The sequence below is a fragment of the Epinephelus moara genome, chromosome 1 (genome assembly GCF_006386435.1).
Source record: "Epinephelus moara isolate mb chromosome 1, YSFRI_EMoa_1.0, whole genome shotgun sequence".
NCBI lineage: Eukaryota > Metazoa > Chordata > Actinopteri > Perciformes > Serranidae > Epinephelus > Epinephelus moara.
In genome coordinates, this window is record NC_065506.1 from 25,977,475 (window position 1) to 25,998,113 (window position 20,639).

Sequence of the window (20,639 nt, forward strand, 5' to 3'; positions counted from 1 at the left end):
GCTCGCCGGCTTGTCCAGGTGGGCGTAAACACAGTTGAGCAGGTAGATGATGGTGTCCTCAACTCCAAGTCGGGGCTGATAGGCGAACTGGAGGGGGTCCAAAAGTGGCTTGACCATGGGCCGGAGCTGCTCCAAGACGAGTCTCTCCAGGGTTTTCATGATGTGGGAGGTCAATGCCACGGATCTGTAGTCCTTGGAGGCACTGGGACGCAACGTCTTTGGCACAGGAACGAGGCAGGATGTCTTCCACAGCAAGGGGACCCTCTGGAGACTCATGTTGAAGACATGCTGAAGTACTTCACATAGCTGGGGGGCACAGGCATTGAGCACCCTGGGGCTGACACCATCAGGGCCTGCAGCCTTATTATAGACAAATATATATATATATATGTAATACAAATATTCACCCCTGTACAGTTGACATGAAGGAAGAAATTAGCTATAGAGACCAAATTCATTTTTGTACCAGGCTGTAAACATGTTTATTTCTGCTGTAAAGTGTCTATGAGGATTGACTCGCCTCTGGAGCCAGTTTTAAGTGGCCATTCAAGGAATGCAGTTCATGGCACTTCTGCCTTGGCTTCATTTTCCAGTCCCAAAGGTTGCCACTTGGCTACAACCAGCCCCACTTACCATAAAACAGCTACATACATTAACAACTAGTTCCTACTGAGGTCTATCTCGCTGGCCTGTACCTGTCGGTTAACATCATGTGGAGTAATTTCAAAATAAAAGTCTGCTGCCTCAGTCCAGTAACCAGTCAAGACACCCTGTTGCCGTGCACTTGTTACCTCTCTCAGTGACAGCTTATCAGCTCCAAACTAGAGTTGGAAACATGCTGGCTTATTAACAATAAATTAGCTTGGCTCATTATTAGCTGGTAACTAGCTTCTAACAGTCTGGACCACTCTGCAGAAGGAAGGATGGTAAGGTATTCTGGTGGCTTTATTGCAGTCTTCACCATAAAACAATAAACATGGCCGCCTCATGAGGTCTATCAGCAGCCCTGAGCTTATCTAGACACTTAATTCTACTGCTATCGTCACTCTTTGCTGCATGCATCCTCACCATGACACCCTGAGAGAGCTGCTTCCCTCCATACACACTGACGCACACAATGAAGTACACGTCACTCCCTCACACAGACTACCCACAAGGCCACTGCGCTCAAAGGGGCTGAGCTAGTAACACACTGAAGACTTTCTGACAACTGTGATGGCTCACATATAGCAGCCATGTCGATCCTCTTCAACTGAGGAATTGTATTTTCTTGCAGTATCTGGTCAGTGTCACACGGCAGATAGAGTGCTCTTTGGGGACAGACCTTACAGTCTTTCCCTGCCGCACCTCATCCAATATAGATTTGCTTCTTTCTGAAGAAAGGAACAAGATAGACGGAGAAAATTTGTTTAGCTGTCATTACAGGGTTGGTTGTAGCTCTTTGCAAAACGTTGTTATAACCATCTCCACCTGTATCAGCCATGGTTTAGCGAGCTGTTGCAGCACGGTGGTTTGAAACGAGGAAAGATAAAATACCTCACACTTTACCCAAGAGACTGCTCTCTACCAATTTCATCAGTATCAGTACCAATCAAAATATAGACTTGGCCACAAAATACTTTCACACTGATAGTCAGTATTTTGGCTGTAAAATATTCATACTTCTTTACACAGCTATGAAACCTCACATGCAAGGTCAGGAAAGAAGTGATCATACAGTAGATGTATTACATGACTCATAGGTCATCCTTTTTTGGCGAAATTGGTGCTGTTACAACCACCCTGTTGTTACAACCATACCCAGTCTACCCTACATGCTTGATACTTTAAGTGCATGTTGCTGCAAATGCCTCTGTGCAAGTTAAATGTTCGATGCATGACTCTCTTCTACTGTGGTATTTTTATAACACTGTGTTGCAACTTTTATCTTAGTCAAAGATCAAAATAGTTCCTCCACTACTCTCACATTTGTGTATATCTGAGTGTTATTCTTGCTGTGACGTAAGACCGTTGCTGGTAAACACAAGTTGAGACATTTCAAGTGTGGAACACCTGGTGTGTCCCGGGGCCTCGGGCAGATGAAGTGTATTTATCCGATTAACTCGATCATGACTCAGAGGTTACTCAGGATGCTCCTGGGCTGTTTGGAGCTGGAGGAGGAGGACATGAAAAAAGATTTACAGAGTGATTACTCATGTTGCAAGCGTGTGATGCAAAGTGATTTTTAGGGAAGTGTTGATTATGATTCAGTATTAAGAAGAATGCAGTGTGTCGTCAGTTGTTGGTCACAGTTTCAAAGCTGACCAGGGAACAAAAGCTTGGGTCAGGACAACTCAGGTCAAACTTTGAGATCACTCTGCTGTCAATTTGTATCAGATTAAGAAAAATCATCTGATATTTCAAGTGCAGGTGCTTTGAAAAAGAGATAAGTATATTAAAAGCAAAGACTTTAATTGAATCAGAGCTCTCTGTCCCCACAGACATTTATCAGTATCATTGTTTTCTGTCTCTCTGCCTCTGTTTTCATCCATCAACAAAAGATTTCAGAGTGAGCATCAGAAACGCCTACAAGGTTGGCTTTTTTAGTTGGTAAAGTAAACCCAGGTTATTAGCTAGTGGTCTGTTTATTTTGTTGTATAAACCATGGACTGTGGCTTGCAGTGGTGTTATGAGGAGAGATATGTGCTCACAATGAAAATAGATAGACAAACAGACAAAATTTTGGGGGGATTTTTGCCTTTTTATTGACAGGACAGTCTGAAGAATGAAGGCAGCGTCCTTGCCCCATGTGCAAGGACACTGCCTTGCACATGGGGCACCTGCTCTGCCCACCAAGCTACCGGTCGCCTCCATTTTATTGTTTCAAAGCGGTAAAGGAAAGCTTGAACATCTCTTGAACCTCAGTGCTTCTTTTAATGACAGCCATCTGTGGTGTCATCAAAAGAAAATGAATCCATTCTGCCTGTATACAGTGAGATATACTGCTGGTTATATATTATGTTTCCTCTTCACTTTTATATTGACTGAAATATTCAAGCCCAATTTTTAAAAGCTGGACTACAACACTATGTTGAAATATCTACTTTATTTCACGCAATGTTACACTCATCTTCCTGTGTCTGCTGACAACATATTGACACATAAACTGAACGAAAAAAAAAAATTCTCTAGTTCTATCTGTTTGCCTGCACAACATGCATTTGCACCGACTGCACCTGCTGAACGCTCTGCAGGGCGAGTCCATGAACACTTCTGAACAATTCTGTGTAATTGTTGATGAGCGCTGCTGTCGTCAGTCATTTGAGCTCTTTTTTGAGCTCCAAATACCAACGTTGAGAGGAACTTAGCTGTTAACATCTGTGGTTTTTGTGATTGTCACATTTTGTGAGAATCAGCAGTTTAATCTCACATCACACCATCTCACTGCGCCTCACCCATAATGTTTATCACAGTGATGCTACACAACCCAACTTTTCTTCATGGTAAACAAGTCAAACTAACACTCACTGTTTTTAAGAGAGAAGCATGAAAGGAAAGTCAGACAAAAACTAGATGTGATTAATCTGAAATGTCCATTGTCTCTTTTTAAACGTCCTGTCTTAACACTCGTTTAGGATTCCTTTCCTTGTGTAGTAACTAGGACGAGCTGCTCACTGTCACACACATGCACAGTGCAGCACTGCGTATACCAAACTGTGGTTTATGATGCTAAGATGGCTCTCTTTTGGTGCAGTCTGACCTAGTGACCTCTCTCTGTGTGAGTACATGTTAGCGTCAGCACTCTGCCAAATATTTGTCGAGTTCTTGTACGACAGAGACAGAGGTGGTTCTGTGGGCTGAGTACTGCATTCCTCTCACTGTCTGTCACCGTGGTCCTTTTACTCCTCTTCCTCTTCTTCTGTGTCTTTGTGCACTCATGCCTTTTTCTTGTCTGTCTCTAAGAGACAACGACCCAGAGAGAGAGAACTGTCTGTTTCAGATGACACGTTGGTACGATGCTGCAGGAAGTGGTAACATCAGTTGCTATCATTTTCCCTCAGGAAATGACACACTAGCCTCCCCAACTTCGCCTCCCCACACACACACACACACACACACACACACAAACTGTAAGTGACATATTTATGAGGCACATATAGCCCCTCACACACATTGCTGCACACACAGTTTGTCTCCAGACGAGCTTCTCTCCTCTCCTACCGCTACAAGACTCAATAATTGAGCATACTAAAATGCCACAGTGCCTATAGAGCAGGAATAATCACCTTGCTTTGCCTGGAGGACTCTAAATGAATTCAAAAGGAGGTTGGGGCTCCAGAAAATCCTCCCCTGGCACTTTTGTGATAAACAAGCTCTATTTTTAGGCTTTTTTTTATGCACTCTTGCATTAAAATTCAAAGTACAAAAAAAAATTTTCTAGTGTAAATCAATTTATTTTCATTGTGAATTAGAAAATGGTTACCCCCTATTGCGGGCCAGGTTTAGCCAGTGGGCTGTGAGTTGAGTACCACTGCTATACAATCATTAATATCTGAGAAATTATGTTTGGTATGTGTTTTCGTGCAGTCGCCATTGTGTCAGCGCGTCTATAAAAAGGCAGGTTTTATAGTCAGCTTGGTTTCCATTCCCACCCCTGTCACATTATGTGGGATTCAAGTCTGTTGTTCTGTTGTCTGAGTTTATGGCACCCGAGACGGCGCTATTTTCACACTTTTGGAAACGCACACACATAGCTGTTAACATGTATGCAAACACAACAGGATCATTTCACAGCACTGACGTGGGCCCTTGTGACAATGAGAACACAAGATTTTTTCTGGACCCCACAGAGACCGCTGTCAGGGGAAGTGGAGCAGTGACTGATAACCACAACATGCTAATGTAAGCAGTTTTTGCATAAGGAAATACCGTAATTGAATGACTAAATTTTCTTGGGAAACTCACAGATCATCACTCTGCCGTAAGCAGTTTAGCATGACCTAAATATATCTATGACTGCAGCACAATTTCGAGGTCGGCTTTGAGCTCTTCTCAATATGTTAGATTTAGTTTTATACTATATGAGATGCGCAGAGCAGACATTACCGCTGTCAGATTATCTAAGACAGATGACAAATGACAAGATTTCTGCCAAATATCGAAGGTGGAACAATGTTCAATATTAATTTCCCAGTTTGTTTGAAGACATTCCTGCTGGGCCTGAAACTAGACAATAATATGGTAGTCAGTGTCGACCACCTGTGGACGTTGGGTTGGGTAAACCAGCCTGCTTCTCTGGGGATTCCTGGCTGGAGGAATAGCTGGACTGGCTGAACACTCTTGTTTGTACACTCCTCAAATGGTAGCTTGGTCCCAAAAATGTGTTGGGGCTATAAGGATGTATGAGATTTAATTTTATGTATAATAGCCAAAACAAACAATAAAACTCATATATGTATTTACACAATTACCTGTCACTGTCCAACAGACTGCCATGTTAGCAAATGGCTTGTGTTGTCTGATCCTAGGAGTGTGAATCAGGATGCAACAGTTTCTCTACAGCCTTGCATCTTTTGTTTCAGTGTTGGAAACTATTAAGGGAATATAAGTTAGTCTTCATCTAGTGGAGGATCATTATCATTATATCATTATTATAACTTTTATTAAACAAGGTAATCTCATTAAGATCAAGATCGGCTCTGTGAGAGAGGTTTGAAACCAATAGAAACAATCAGTCTTCTTTAAAAATGTCCAGAATTAAAAGTCTTAATTCACATTCTGTTTATGTTAACTCACGTTATGTCTTTGCTTCACACACTTACTCATCACTGTCATGACATAAATTGAAACCACTGATAAAAACTGCATCTCACCTGATTTTCCAGCACGTCTGCACTTATTCTTGGCACCTGTTAAAAAGGAAATCTTACAAAAACCTCCTGTATTACTTTACATGGTGAGGTGTAGATATGCCAGTGTGACTATGAATGTATTGTGCATGTACCATGAATCTGTATGTGTGTTCTGAGCGAGGGTGGATTTTCCAGTAAGCTCTCTTGGCAGAGTTCTCACTCACAGCGCATTAGTTTCAAGTGTCTGGTGCTGAGCAGGTATGTCAATACACGTTTTGACAAGCATCAGACAGGTTGGTGGGGACATAAATGAAAGCAGGAATTGCAGGTTGAGTTGCACTGAAATTGTTTCCATTGCACGAAGAAGCCACAAATCATGTCTCATAACAAACTGGAATTTACGTCATGATCAATATTTTGCCTCATGTGTTGTGTGTGTGCGTGCATGTGTGTGTGTGGGAGAGGGTGTGTTGGTATAAATTATTCGAGGAAATTAAATTTTCCCATCCCTCATGCTACCAACTGGGGTACCCACAGACCCCAGAGGTATACTTTCTGTCATATCTCACATATGCTTTACTCTATCATTTCAATTTTTCATGACATTGTCAATCAGATTGTTCCTAATGACTTCATATTGTTTTCTGCTTCTGCTTTGATTGGTGCTTTTTTAAAAGTACCAATGTATTGGGGTCCTATGCAGTCTAAATAGATGGAACTATTTACTGAGTCCATGTTTGCAATGGGTCCTAATTTACAGTATCACACAGTCTCTGGGGGGCACTCTGTCAGTCAGTTCATTTTCAAGGAGACAGAAATAGATGCAGCAGACACAGATTTCCTCATGTGCTCCATCGAGGTTCCCAAATACTGCTCATGAGATTATGTTCAACGTCAGAAATAAATCACACGATTTCATGATAAAATGTTTTATGATGATCAAATTCAGTTAATCAATTCAAGGGAAACTCTGCTGCTGTGGACGTCAAACGTCTGGGTTGGAAAATCTCGAAAAAGGTGTTGCCTCCGTTCCCAAACACAGACAGGAAGGTAGTAAATGTTTGCTCCTCCTGTCACATGCCAGTGTGCCCTGAGCATAGCATGAGTTAAATCATGTGCTCCGACTGCCTCTGGCATGTGCTGTTTATGTAAACACCACTGGTTTTACATTAGTAAGAAAATTAAAAACCTAAATTTGAATTACGTCTATTTAACCTTTATTTTGACAGGGGCTCACACTGAGAGCAAGGTCTCTGTCTACTTTTGTATTGGAAGACAGAGAAGTTTGAATGCATGTAGATTAATTTTTATAATTTTATATTGGGGTCAAACTGACCCTGGTTGGTTTCACCACATAAATATAACACCAATGTTTTCTTGAAATTATGGAAAACTAAAGGATAGCAGAATCAGAGGATGGTTAATGATATGTGAATTAAATCAAATCTGTTTATTTTTGTCAAATGACACTGATTATAAGCCTGACTAATAATGTTTGGAGAAATAAGTTAACTTTTTGCTTTTTATTCTCGAGGTCCCCAGTCGGTCTTTGTATGTTAAATATGTTGGCAGCATGAGCGTTAAACTTTTGTCACACATCTCGAATGATTTAATGGAGAAGCTACTGTAATAAAAGCTTAATGTGACAAAGAAACAATGTGGCCTGTTTCTCATACTGGACTAATTCAAGCTATTATATAGATGGAGATGGGTTTATGTATGGGAGCATCTGGATTATGTTTCTCAACTCATTTGTTACATCTTTCCTTTGACATCTACAGAACTCACTACAAAGTGAAAGACTTGTTTAACCTTAGGACACTTGACCAAGTATCTACCCAACAGATCAGATGCACCATCTGACCTGCAGCAGTACAGCTTCACCACAAAGCCATGATGTCCTCAGAGAGGTCAGCATAGAGTTGCATGGCCTCATGGTTAGTTGGAAATCGCTCATGCATTTAAGATCTAGTGTGTAGCATTTAGTGGCATCCAGTGGTGAGGTCACAGAACTGAAATTCTCCCATGTGCCAAGCTTTTTAAGGTTTTTACTAACAGGATTATCTTATATATGAGTTGTTTTGTATATTGTTTTTACCCAAAAATTGTATTTGTTTGTGTCAATAAAATAACTAACCAACTACCTAACTAGGAGAAACATGTCTGTTCTAGGCTACTGTAGAATAACATGGCGAAGTGGTAATTATGAACAGCTCATTCTAAGGTAATGAAAACAGCTGATTATAAACTCATGACAGCATAATTATCATTATTATATAGCATTTGTGCCAATATGTCCCTTAAATCATACACACTGTCATGGTCATCAAGTTTTGTTGTAGTTTGCTTCCTGTTTTGTTTTGTCTTGTTTTACTTCCTACCTTTGTCTTTTTCCTGCTTTGTATCAGTTTCATTAGTCCTTCCCCGTTCCAGAGTTTCCCTGCACACCTGTGTCATGTTATTCTTGTTCGCTCCACCCTGTGTCACCCACCACACCTCCCTTATCGTCATGTTTTTAGCCAATGCCTGTGTTTCCCTCCTTTTGCTCATGCCCGCCTACTCCAGCCGTGTAATGTTCTTGTGATTAGTTCTCTGTGTATGTGTACCTGTGTCTTTGTTCCTTTGACAGATCTGTCTTTATGGTCCGTTATCTGGTTCATTCTCCCTGCCAGTGTTGGCCTTTGTGTTCCTGGTTGGATTCCTTTAGTGTTCCTCGATTACCAGGTTGTTACTAATATGGTTTTGTTTTTTCATAGTTGTTTTGTTGTTCGTCTACCTGCTGCCTCAGTTTTGTTGCCTGCTTGAGTTTTTGTCTTTTTTGTATCAGCTTTATATTATTAAAGCTCGCTTTTTGTTCTCCAATCATGCCTGCTTGGTGTTTCACATTTGAGTCCTCTCTGCACAGTGCAACACATACTGGACATTAATGATAAAATAATCCTTCCTTTGTCTCATAGAGGGGAACTTTATGTTGTTACAGCAGCAGAAGGGAGGGTACAAAACAAAAGCATCAGTAAAAAAACAGCAATATAATATAATATAATATAATAAGTAAAAATGATTATAACTTACAGTATAAAGGCAGGCTGAATGGCTGAATTCTAGTATTGATAATGCACGAGTTATGACTGATGGTTGTCAGTTTTGGTAAGTGTGGGAGTAGTGTTGGTTGTAAACTCTGACAGCAGCAGGAAGGAAGGACCTGCGGTATCTATCCTTCACACACCACGAGTAAAGCAGCCTGTCACTGAAGGAGCTGCTCAGTGCAGTCAGTGTCCTGCATCAAGTGGGGCATGTTCTCCATCAGGGACGATAACTTAGCCACCGTTCACCTCTTTTCCACCACCTCCACTGGATCAAGGGAGCATTCCAGGACAGAGCCAGTCTTCTTAACCAGTCTGTTAAGTCTCATCCTGTCAGCTGTCGAGATGCAGCGGCCCTAGCAGATCACTCCATAGAAGATGACTGATGCAACCACAGAGTCAAAAAGGTCCTCAGGAGTGACCTGAGTCTCCTCAGCAGATTGACTTTGTTCTGTCCTCTCTTTGCTTTTGTGCTTTTATATGTTGTCTGTGCAGTCCAGTTAATTGTTCATGTGAACACCTAAGTACTTGTAAGACTACATGTACCCAATCTCAATGTCCATTCCCAGGATGTTCAGTGTTACAGGAGGAGAGTCCACACATCTGACCTCTGTTGTACTTTCCCTTACAAAAACATGCAACTAAATCCGAGAAGTTGCAGATATTCGCAGCAAACTCTAATCCAACATTTAGGAATCAGGCAACTCACCTAGAAAGCTGTGAGGTGTCTTTGCTCATGTTTTTTTGTTATATCAATGTGAAACACCTGTAGCCTCTGTAAGTAGTTTTGACTCAACTACACAATCTGTAGTTAGGCTATTGACTATAGTAAGTTGGGGTTCGAATCCCAGTCATGGCAGGTAACACACATCCAGTCGGGACCGTTCGGCAAGGTCCTTAATGCTGGTAGCCTATCTTAGGATGAGTAAACCCAAAAAAAGAGTCATGGCAGCTCGGATGTCGCCCGGGTCAACAAGGTCAGGGCAACCTGATGAGAAATGGGCTACTGGAACAAGACATAGATGGACTGGAGCAGAGAATATGGAACTGTCGGAATGCTACTATACAAGCGACCCCAGCCAGAGGGGCTACATGCAGAGGATGTGGGATACATGGATGCTTCCAAACCCAACATCTAGGCTGGCAAAGAAACAACTCCTAGACCACTGTTCCAACATCCACAAACTGCAACTGCTATCGCATGTAGAGACTGAAAAATGCTATGGCAAGGGGGGTGCCGGGACGACAGGTCAAAGTGGGGAGGTCATCATCATCCCCACACCCAATGAGATTGGGTACCAAGCCCTAACAGACTCCCTTACAGCAGGGGCGAATGACCTGCAATTGGAAATCATGGACAAGCTTGACACCTGGATTCCCCGAAGCTGATTACCAAGGCAAAGTATCCTCTGAAAGCCTGCTAGATGATGTGAATGCAGTACTACATACTATCCCACTAAGACCATGGCTGAGACCAATCAGTATGTACATATATATATATCTATATATATATACATACATACGTGTGTGTGTGTATAATGTAACTAAAAAACAATATTGGAAACATACAGGACACCACTGCAGGACATAAACAACATGAGGACATAACTGATGTAAAAACATATGGTGATATATACTGTAACTTTTATTGAACATCATCACATTGTCAGTTTACGAGATATTTGATTTTAATAGACACCATTTTCGACATTTCACTGCATTAAGTATTTAATAGACTGAGAAGAAAAGGTTTGTAAACTCATTAAATTAATGTGGCACTTCTGTTATAGGGAGATATACTAGAGAAACATCTGAGGACCCATTTCCCACCTAGCTTCTCTTTGCAGATAAAAAAGCACATACTGTTATTGTGACATGTGTGTATTACTTCATTGGTTTATTATCATTACATACAGTATTTGCTGTACATAAAACAGGATGACACTGATTCCTCAGAGACACGGAAAAATACACAGGTTCAGCTGGAAGTTGGCATCATGCAGATTATGTCTCATAAACCAACAGCATTGAGTCCACTTAACGACTCTCACTGGTTTCTGATGATTCTGCAGAACAGGCATCTCAGTTTTAAGGCGCAACATCAACCTTTAATTAGTACAAACTTCTTCAACTCTATCTGTACATCACTGCCTATTGTTATTACCATGGTTACACTAACCATAGTTACAGTAGGCCTTAACATTTGCTTTTCCATCAGAGACAAAAGCTGAAGAAACATATTTTTAGTGTGATAAAGTGCTTTACACAAAATAAAGCCACATTAAATAAAAAAACCAATATGATTAACAATAGAAAACAAGTACGAGTCAGACAAGGGTCACAGGGCAAAGCAAAATAAAATAAAAACACCGGTATGTTATGTACATATCCGCCATTAGGGTGTTAAGGGGACTGTCTGAGTCCAAGCAGCTATTTTTTATTTTTTTTTTCTTGCAAAAAGAGCATCTGACATTGCAGTGATAGATTTCTTCAAACCAGTCTGGTTGGGAAGAAAGCATCGATGTACAGTGACAAACAGGTCAATTCACATTCAATTCAACGTGCTGAAAACATGTCAACCGCTCTCACTTATCTCTTAGCACAATGAGAAAGATATTTTCACGTTAGTTTTGAACAAAGTATATTTGTTATGCTATTTGAATTAAAAGTAAATTGACCACATATTTTACTTCACAGCGAGCACATATGTACAGCGGGTAATGTGTTCAAAGGTCTTGTGAAAGCAGCACAAAAGAAGAGGCCATCAACCATTCAAAGTAAGCAAGAAAGACAGTCACTCTGTCGTCCAGTTTCTCGAACTGCTGTTAGAGTCCATTGACTATACAGGTGGTAAATTTAGACTGACTGCTCATTTGGATGGATCTAGCACTATCAGTCAACAAGTCAGTAAGTGAGTATCAGTCAGTGTCAGTGGCGTCTTTCAGTTGTTTGCAGCCATCTTTGCTTTGATGCGGTTGATTTTGAGAGGGAGCAGGCCGACCATCTCCGTACTCAGCTCCAGCTCCGTCTCCACAGCGGCTGCCGCCTCAGGGTGGGCCTCACAGTACTGCACCACGTATCTAGACAACAGGTGGAAGGTGAAAGTGATGGTCAACAAATTACACAAACAACATGGCAGCTGGGAGCATGCAGAAAGTACAGCACACCCCCAGTACACTTTTTTTTTTTTTTTAATTCTTCTTATTCCACCAAAAATATCTTATTTCCTTATACTTCTACCAGGGCTTAAAGCAGGGGAAATTCATGTGCCTGAAATGTGTTAAGGTGTAGATGTTTTCATTATATTATAGTCTATTTTATTTACAAAAATACAGGGTTCCTTTTGGCTGTATACACAAATAGAGCCATATTCTTGCTACGTGACACATTGTTGAGTTCTCCTGTTGAGAGCACATCTTTAAATATGAAGAAAGAAGATGTAGCACCATGCAGTAACAAATATATCTTCTTACTTGTAGTTTTCCAGAGACTTGTTGAGGTTGTCCAGCTGGGCAGGGGGTGAAGAGGTGATCAGCCGGCTGTAGAGTCGGGCCACTCTGAAGCGGGCCACCAGAGCCGGTCTGAGCACCTCCTCCTCCAGGTGCTCTGGATGCTTCCCCTCTGGAGAACACAGAGAGTCCAGGAACATCTGGAAGTATCTGGAGAGGAGGATGGAGGATTTCAAATCAATTAAATAATTGTAGATGCAAGCGTGCGTACACACACCCACACACACATATATAAACTCACTTGGCAGAGGCAGAGCAGAGATGGTTGAATTTCTTTATGGTGTGGTTATCTAGAGACTGTGTATCAGCCTGTCTGTTGGCCAGCGCCAGTTTCAGGTCCATCATTTCATTGTAAGTCTCAGCCAGCTCAAACATCATCTGTCTACGGATCATTAGGTAGTACTGGGCGTTCAAGTCTGTAGAGAAACAGAGAGTCAGAGAAAGTCAGACACAGACCTCATCAATTTTGTCACCTTGGTGGATCATCTTCATTGTTTGGCCTATAGTATGTCGTAGAAAATGGTAATAAAAATGTTGATCAGTGTTTCCCAAAGTCCAAGATGACGTCCTCAAATGTCTTGTACTGTCCACGACCCAAAAATATTCAGTTTGCTGTCATAAAAGAGCAAAGAAACCAGAAATTTGTAACAGTCGAATATATGAAATGTGCCTTTAACATGATGTATACTGTGTCGCTTAACAGCAACGTCATCAAGCAGTGCTTGTTAAGATTTCTGTCTGTTGAGAGCGCACCCAAACGCTGGTCGGACTACACCTATGTTCTCCCGCTTTCCTTTATGTCTCTCAACACAACAGTAATGGTTGGAAGTACGTGTGGCAACTATTGTGTTCATGTGTGGAATTATAGTAGCCGTACAACCGGGCTTGGTAAGGTTGGAGTGTTTTAAGTGGACGTAAAAATAAACGACGAGCATTTGTGAAATCCCACACGTGTATGAAAGTGAGTTTCTGCCTGTCCTCTAACTCCAAAGAGCTACACGGACCCAAAAACCATTACAAATTGTTCACATTTAATTTTGACTTTTTTCCACCAAAAATTACTCAAACCGATTTAGTGGTTATCAAATTAGCTGGTGATTAATTTAAAAGTGAACAACTAATTGATGAATTGATTGTTAAAGCTCTGCCTTCAATGGACAATTGGGTTGAACACACAGTAACCGCGTTACTTTGTTTCATAATTTTTTTTACTGTGATCTATTTTATAAAAACATTTAAAAGAGAAAAAAATACAACTCAAGAAGGAAGTTACCATTGCAGATTGGCTCCAACATGTCAACTCTGCGTTTGTGCATTTTGCAGCGCCGCTCCAGATCCCCTTCAAAGAACGCCAGGGCCCGGAACAAAGAACTGTGATCCTGCAAGATCTCTATGTGGTCTGTCACATAGCCGTCCATCTGAAAGTACTCCTTAGCCTGCATGAGTGAGTGAAAGGATGGAGACAGTCTGCCATGTTTAGCAGTTGAAACTCAATTGTAATTTTAGCGCTTGGGGCATTTTTTCAAATGTAAACCTGTGTATACAAAACTCTCTCTGCTATTAATACCAGCTTAACATCATATACCAAAATTACATCATATTCATGACATCCTGGGGTACATTTGCTTCTGAGGTGAATATTTTAGATGGCAATATTGTCATGGTCTTGAGTGGTACCAGTGCAGTTGAGAGCACATGCAGCTATCTGCTTGGTATATTACTGTATATGTGTCAAGTCCAGTCTAGTTTGTTTATACAGCCCAGTATCAAATGCAATATCTCAGAGGGCTTCACAGTCCACAAACTGCGCTAGTAAGTGAACATAAACTCTAAAGCTCAAAAGCATCTTTTTATTACAAGGCCTCATTTCTTTTTATTATTTCATTAATCAGCCATCTGCTGGTATCTTCAATAACTCAGCTACATGGGATTCTCAACTGTGCTCTACCACTGTGTGTGTCTGTTTCCTTGTATAAGCCTATCTAAACTAATGCTAGGAGTCTGCCTAACCCTGTTTCAGTGTGTGCATATGTGTGTGTATGTGCTGTGCATACCTGTGTGACATAATTCTGTCCCACCAGAAATACAGCTCTGGCCTCAGTGAAGTCCAGAGGGAACAAACAGCGTACCTGGAAAACACAAAGCAGAGAGTTTGATCTTATGATGATACAGTAACCTTAAATCTGCATTTACTGTCTGATTAAGTACTAAGTAAGTTCTATAACAAAGAACATTACTAGCAGCACTAGCACTAGCATCAGACCCAGTATACAGACCTTCTCTTCCAGGCTAGCAATGGAGTCGAAGGTGTCTTCAGAGCCAAACAGCAGAGCACTCTTCCTGCCCTTCTCTTCCTCCTCCTCCTCACGTCTCCTCGCTCTCATCAGCTCTTCTTGACGATCAGTATCCAACTCTCCGATGTTGTCCTGCTCACAAACACATGCACAAGCACATTTTAAGACACACTCAATACAACTACGTAGATCTAAGCTCAGAGACACACAAGCATGTGGACACGTAAACTTAGGCAGGTAAACACACAGACGCCATAGCCATAACAAAAACAGTTTAAGTGACAACCCTTAAAACTTTTTGGTGCTACATTTTTTGGGTTGTCTCTGATAACACTGAGTTAGCTGTGGGTGGTGCTCTTTTCCTCAGCCAGTGGCTATCACTGTTTATATGAGAGGTGTGGACTTGAGTACAAAAAACTGCCACAAATGAATGCCCGCACATATACATCCATGTCGTACCTCTAGCAGCTTCTTAGCATCCTGCAGGAGGTTGAGACAGTATTTTATCCAACATCTTGCAATGTCTGCTCTCTTCTGCCTCAGCTGCTCCCTGCGCTCACTCTCTGCCTCACCTGGGTCACACAGAGGGAGAGAAAGATGTTGAGATATGCCGGTGCTTTGCTATACAGTTGCGTTTGCTCCTGTCTAAATGTCTTTACAGGCAAATGCAAATTATTTGTGTAAATAAACTGCAAGTCAATTAAAAAATTGAACCCATCTATCCCTATGAACCTACCCCTATCTTATTTGAAGCTTTCGTTTTTCGCTGCTTTTTTTTCTGCAGCCGTTTCGATTTCTGCTCATTTCAAATGCCAATAAAAACATGTCAACCAACAAAACAATTACTTTAACTACATTATGCCTTGTATTAAAAGGCGATGTGTCACTAACACATACATATGATAGACACATTTACACTCTGTTCAGTCAGTCATGAATAATGAATACCAGCATGATGAAGCTCAGCCTTTACACGTTACAATGACATGGCGCCACCCAGAGGACATGCAAACACACTAACTTTTTGACACAGTACTGCGCACTTAAAATAACAGGCCCGTCTACAGTGTGAAGGCTTGAGTGTGGTTTTATTATAGTGAAAACAGCGATGAATCAATGACTGCATGACAGTGCAAACATAGTTAGTGTCTCCTTGGTGTCAAAGCTTTGAATGCAAAACATTATCAATGAAATTTCTATATGTCATTTCAATTTTTTTCTTTCATCCCTGGTGTGAAAAGGCCTCAGTGTAGTTTATTGCGGCGACAGAATACAGAGGAAATAACCAATTAAGTAAATGTACTGTATATTAGTTTAAGATTTAAATAGATACTTACTCTCCTGTGCTGCGGCCTCAGAAGGAACCTCTCCTGCCAAACCTGATATGACAGTAGCTGCTGCGAGACAGTGTCTGCCTTCCATGTAACGACCCTGGAAATCCCACACACACCACACCTCTCAATACTTACACTGAAAACAAACTGTGACAGTGCTGTTGAACAACTAGAGCCGATCTTCCAAGTATATTTGATTATGACACCAAACTTCTTGCCATGTAATCTGCATGTAGTCTCTTGATCAATCTGTGCCCTACCTTAGTGATATAATACTGTGATAATGTCGCAGCGTTCAGAGCCCACTCCATTGGACTGAACTGATTTAACTGTAACTGTCTCTGCAGGGTGCTGTGGCAATAGGTGGCAGCACGCTCATTTTCACCTGGAAGACAGAACACTATACTTATTATTACCGTCATCAAATAGAACAATACATACACATAACAAGACTCAGCTTTGCCAAACATTTTACATACACTTTCAAGTATTTAATATACATAAGCCAGTAAATCTATACTGCTCTACTTATTTGACTGTAACAAGGTCAGACTCACCAAGGTTTTTATAAACTTGAGCAAGGTAGTACATGGTATGGGTGTAGGCCAACTCAAACCTGAGAACGAGAAGTTGGGGGAAGATTGAAGAGGAGAATGAGTATATGGGGAAGTCAGAGCATAAAAGAGCAATTCAAAACCGAGGGTTGGCTACATGAATGACCAATATCATGCAGACTTGTTGTACATATCACAGGAGAGACGTCTGCCTTCTCTCCAATATAACTGAACTTTCCAGTAACCGATTACTTAAGATAATTCACAGTCCTTGAGAGCACTTTCATGTCGGAACTATTTTCTTTCTACCGAACTACACCCACCAACTGAATCACTGTGCAGAGGGAAGCGTGCATCTACTCATGGACAAGAGGCTCATGCTCGTCACAGCCTGAGATGTTAACATTAACTGCGTCCTCGGCTGAGCTGTAAAGTTAGCTAGCTCAGTGAAGCAAGGTGAGCTAGCAGTGGATGCACGCTTCCTTCTTCGCAGTGATACAGTTGGTGGGTGTAGTTCAGTAGACAGAAAATAGTTCCTACATGTAACTGCTAACAACAAGGTCTGTGGGTTATCTTGAGTAACCAGGTCATGATTCATGAACAAAGACATTACTGTTGAGTTTTTCAAATATATTTTTTTGACGCTTTGAGCACCACATGTTGAGTGCTGTCTAGTTCCATTATATTTGAGAGAAGGCAGACATCTCTACGGCCGATATCTCCAACACTCTGCAACTCACACCAAAACAATCTAGACTGATAAATAGCACTACAGGTAAGAGGAGGAATATTTATATTTGATTTTCAATTGAACTGTCCCTTTAATAACAGGTGGAAAGTCTAATGTGTGCTTGAGCCTTCTGTATGGGGATACTGGAGTTTACAAGTTACCTCTTGGTCCTTTCCTGATGTGTCAGCAAGTTTTCCTCAGTAGTGAAGTACTCTGTCATATCAGTGGGTGGACTGCCATCCTGAAAAACACAAACACAACAAACATGGCTTCATCTTGTCCTCCTGCTGTTGCAAGAAACTAATACTTTTGGATGCTGATGTCAACAGTTAAAGCAAGCGACACACATTCATGACCACGTGCTTCATTACTCCATTTCTGCTACCGAGTGCATCACATTTCATTTTAATTTGTGAATAGGATTAATATCAAGCATATGCTGAATCCTCAGAAGATCAGAGAATGCAGAAAAAGGCAATGTCAACAGCACATGCACAACTTTTTACTAAAATTACAACAATGTGATACTCTGCCTTGGCAACTGCCAGACAGGTAAATGAGGCTTATGTGGCAGCTCACCTATTGTTAATGAGGCAAATTGACGATGATTGATAAGTGTGCAAAGTCTCAATGCATTACTGAAGTGTTTACCATAATAGTCAGATGATAGAGAAGTTGTGAGACAATGAAGAAGCTAGATAATAAGTCAGTTACACAGCAGTGATGGTTTCCTCTGCTCCAGTCCCTCCTGCCTGCCCTGTCACCGACTGGTCAGTGTACCAGCTGCTTCAAGTTAACAGTCACACAAGACACCGATCTTACCTCCTTCATGTAACGTTGGTAGATGGATTCTGCTGTTTCAAGGTAACCCTGGGCCTCCTCCGTCTCATCCCGGCCTGCCCACAGGATACCCAACTGGTTCTGGTAACACAAACAGCCAGTACATGTGTGTTATAAGTGATCAGCAGCATCTGATCTCCTGCTACAGTAGAATAATATGGATAAACAAGAACCATTTACTGCATTTAAATGACATAATGAAACTGATGGATCTGATGGACTGTGATCCTTAATAATATGTAATAATAAGTCATCAGTCTTGTGATATGACAGCTGTTGTGTGTGTAAATAGGGACTGATAGTACAAATTCCCAAAGGCCTACAATGTTGGTACTGACATTGCTAATTTTTGAGGGGTTTAACAATATTATAGTCAGTTCGTTATTTATGGTTGATTGGGAGCAGATTAGACACAATTTATAGCATGATTATCTTTCAACATGACTGTTATTAAGACATATTGTATGAGCTTAACGTTGGCTGCAGCCGTGGCCTGTTTGTAGAGGGTAAAGAAAACTGACAGTTAACCGAATACTAACGGTTAGCTTTGTAGCATTATTGGGCATTTTAACGTCAACATTACCCTGACATGGATAAACAGCGACACATTCTCCGACGACACTCTGCATCTGTCCAGCAGTTTCAGGCAGTTTGTCAGATGCTCCTGACCGGCTGACAGCTCCTCTGTGTCAACATGGTTGACGCCCAGATAGTAGTCCACAGCCCCGAGTTTAGCGGCCCGCAGCCCGGCTGGCGAGTCGCCGCTGAAGCCCTGACCGAACCCGTCCTCCCTCTGCTCGTCCCCCGGCGGCTCCGTCGGCCGTTGGTCGCTGCTCTCTCCGCCGGCTTCCTCTTCACCTTCGCCCGCTTCGAAACTCTTAAGCGAGCAGTATATTTCTCTGAGCAGCTCCCTGGCCTTGTATTTGGAGCGAAACGGGTCGTTTTCAGGGTCATTTCTTGATTCGATAAGAGTGAGGTTTTGGGCGTTGGTGAATTTGTCGCACACAGCCCTCCACTCATCACTTCTCACGGACGCCATGTTGGTCTTCTTCGTTGAACTACAACTCCCATAACTGGGTGCTCTTTGTTGCAGTGCTGCCACCTGCTGGATATAGTTAGATCATCTCTTTCGATGTCAATGTATTAATTTAACGTGTCATGCTCACATAATGAGCACTTTAACCGCACTTGTCAATGAATCTGTACTTCTAGTTAAATAAAAATGTGATTGCAGGTCTTTAACTTGACTTTACTTGAAATTTGTTGGTACACTAGTTTTGACTATGTTGACTAGCTCATTTGTTTTATCTTAAGTAGGCTATGCAGAAAATGGTGATGAAATATGAATATTTATAATATTCAGCTCTCAGCAGTTGTTTTCTATATGTGTGTGATGTATTCATAAATCATGAGACCTATGACATGTGAAATAACCATTTATTTCCAGATAATTTGGTTTTTACGTTCAAACTCTGTTGAAAATATACAGTGAGGTCAAAAAGTCTGAGACCATTAGCCAAAATACTTCTGTTTTTTTTCTATAAGGTGACCTTGAGTGTCTTGAAAGACGTCTCTAAATAAAATGTATTATTGTTAATATTTTGAATTTGCTTCGAATGTAACACCTTTTTTCCTTACAAACGATAACAGTGGCTTAACAAGCTGAGTGAAAAGTTGAATCTTTGAAAATTGTTCATGAATCTCAGAATATCTTATTTTTAGTATTTTGCATACCATCTTTTTTGCTTTAGTGACAGTATGCACGCGAGGTGGTATGGACTCCATAAGTGTGTGCAAAACCTGATGACCCATGTTTTCTCAGCACAATTTGACAATAGTCCAAAGAGCTTCATGTGGTGTCACAGAGTGCTTAGCTTTCTCAGTCTTCAAGTGCCCCAGAAATTTTCAGTGTGCTTGAGTTCCAGTGACTGTGGAAGAAAGTCCATGACATTCAGGACTCCTTTATCCTAGTGATAAATGGAATGGACTTGTATTTGTTCTGATGCCATGTTTCCTACTATCACAATGCTACGTAGTAAGCCACGATCTGCTGGAAACTTGAGGCACAGCCATATTTATAACAGGTGGACACTGGCTGTAAGTTAGTTAGCTGCGAGTTATGTGAATGAGCCTAAGATGACTAGATCAAATCCAGGAGTGTCATCTCAATGCACACCTCTATGGAAGAGATACAACTCAAGGAAATCAGACCTTTTGAATAAAGGAGTTACACTGGTCAGTGCCACACATTTGCTTAAATTTGATTGCTGATCTAGAAATGGTGCATGATCTTAAATATTTCTTCATTTTACATTCCGTGACTTAATGTGTTTTTCTGATTGTTTCCAGATATGTGAAAATATAGAGCTTCTCAATGTGGGCTCAGACTTTTAGACCCCTCTGTATGTTTGTGTTCATTTAACAAGGGCATTGGGCTGCGGAGCTAAGTGTAGAGTGTAAATAC

At 41.2% G+C, this 20,639-nt stretch overlaps 1 protein-coding gene across 1 annotated transcript; it reads right to left on the reverse strand.

The window, feature by feature from the left end:
• Positions 1–10,538: 10,538 nt before the first annotated feature.
• Positions 10,539–19,251, reverse strand: kifbp (kinesin family binding protein). The gene is made up of 13 exons (XM_050036586.1): positions 18,759–19,251; positions 18,158–18,256; positions 17,497–17,576; positions 16,609–16,667; positions 16,312–16,436; positions 16,055–16,148; positions 15,177–15,289; positions 14,700–14,849; positions 14,478–14,552; positions 13,697–13,859; positions 12,665–12,839; positions 12,388–12,573; positions 10,539–11,994 (listed from the first exon to the last, which is right to left on the reverse strand). Exons 1-13 carry the CDS (start codon positions 19,212–19,214, stop codon positions 11,856–11,858), a joined length of 1,914 nt encoding a protein of 637 aa, XP_049892543.1. The 5' UTR covers positions 19,215–19,251; the 3' UTR covers positions 10,539–11,855.
• Between the last annotated feature and the right edge of the window lie 1,388 nt (positions 19,252–20,639).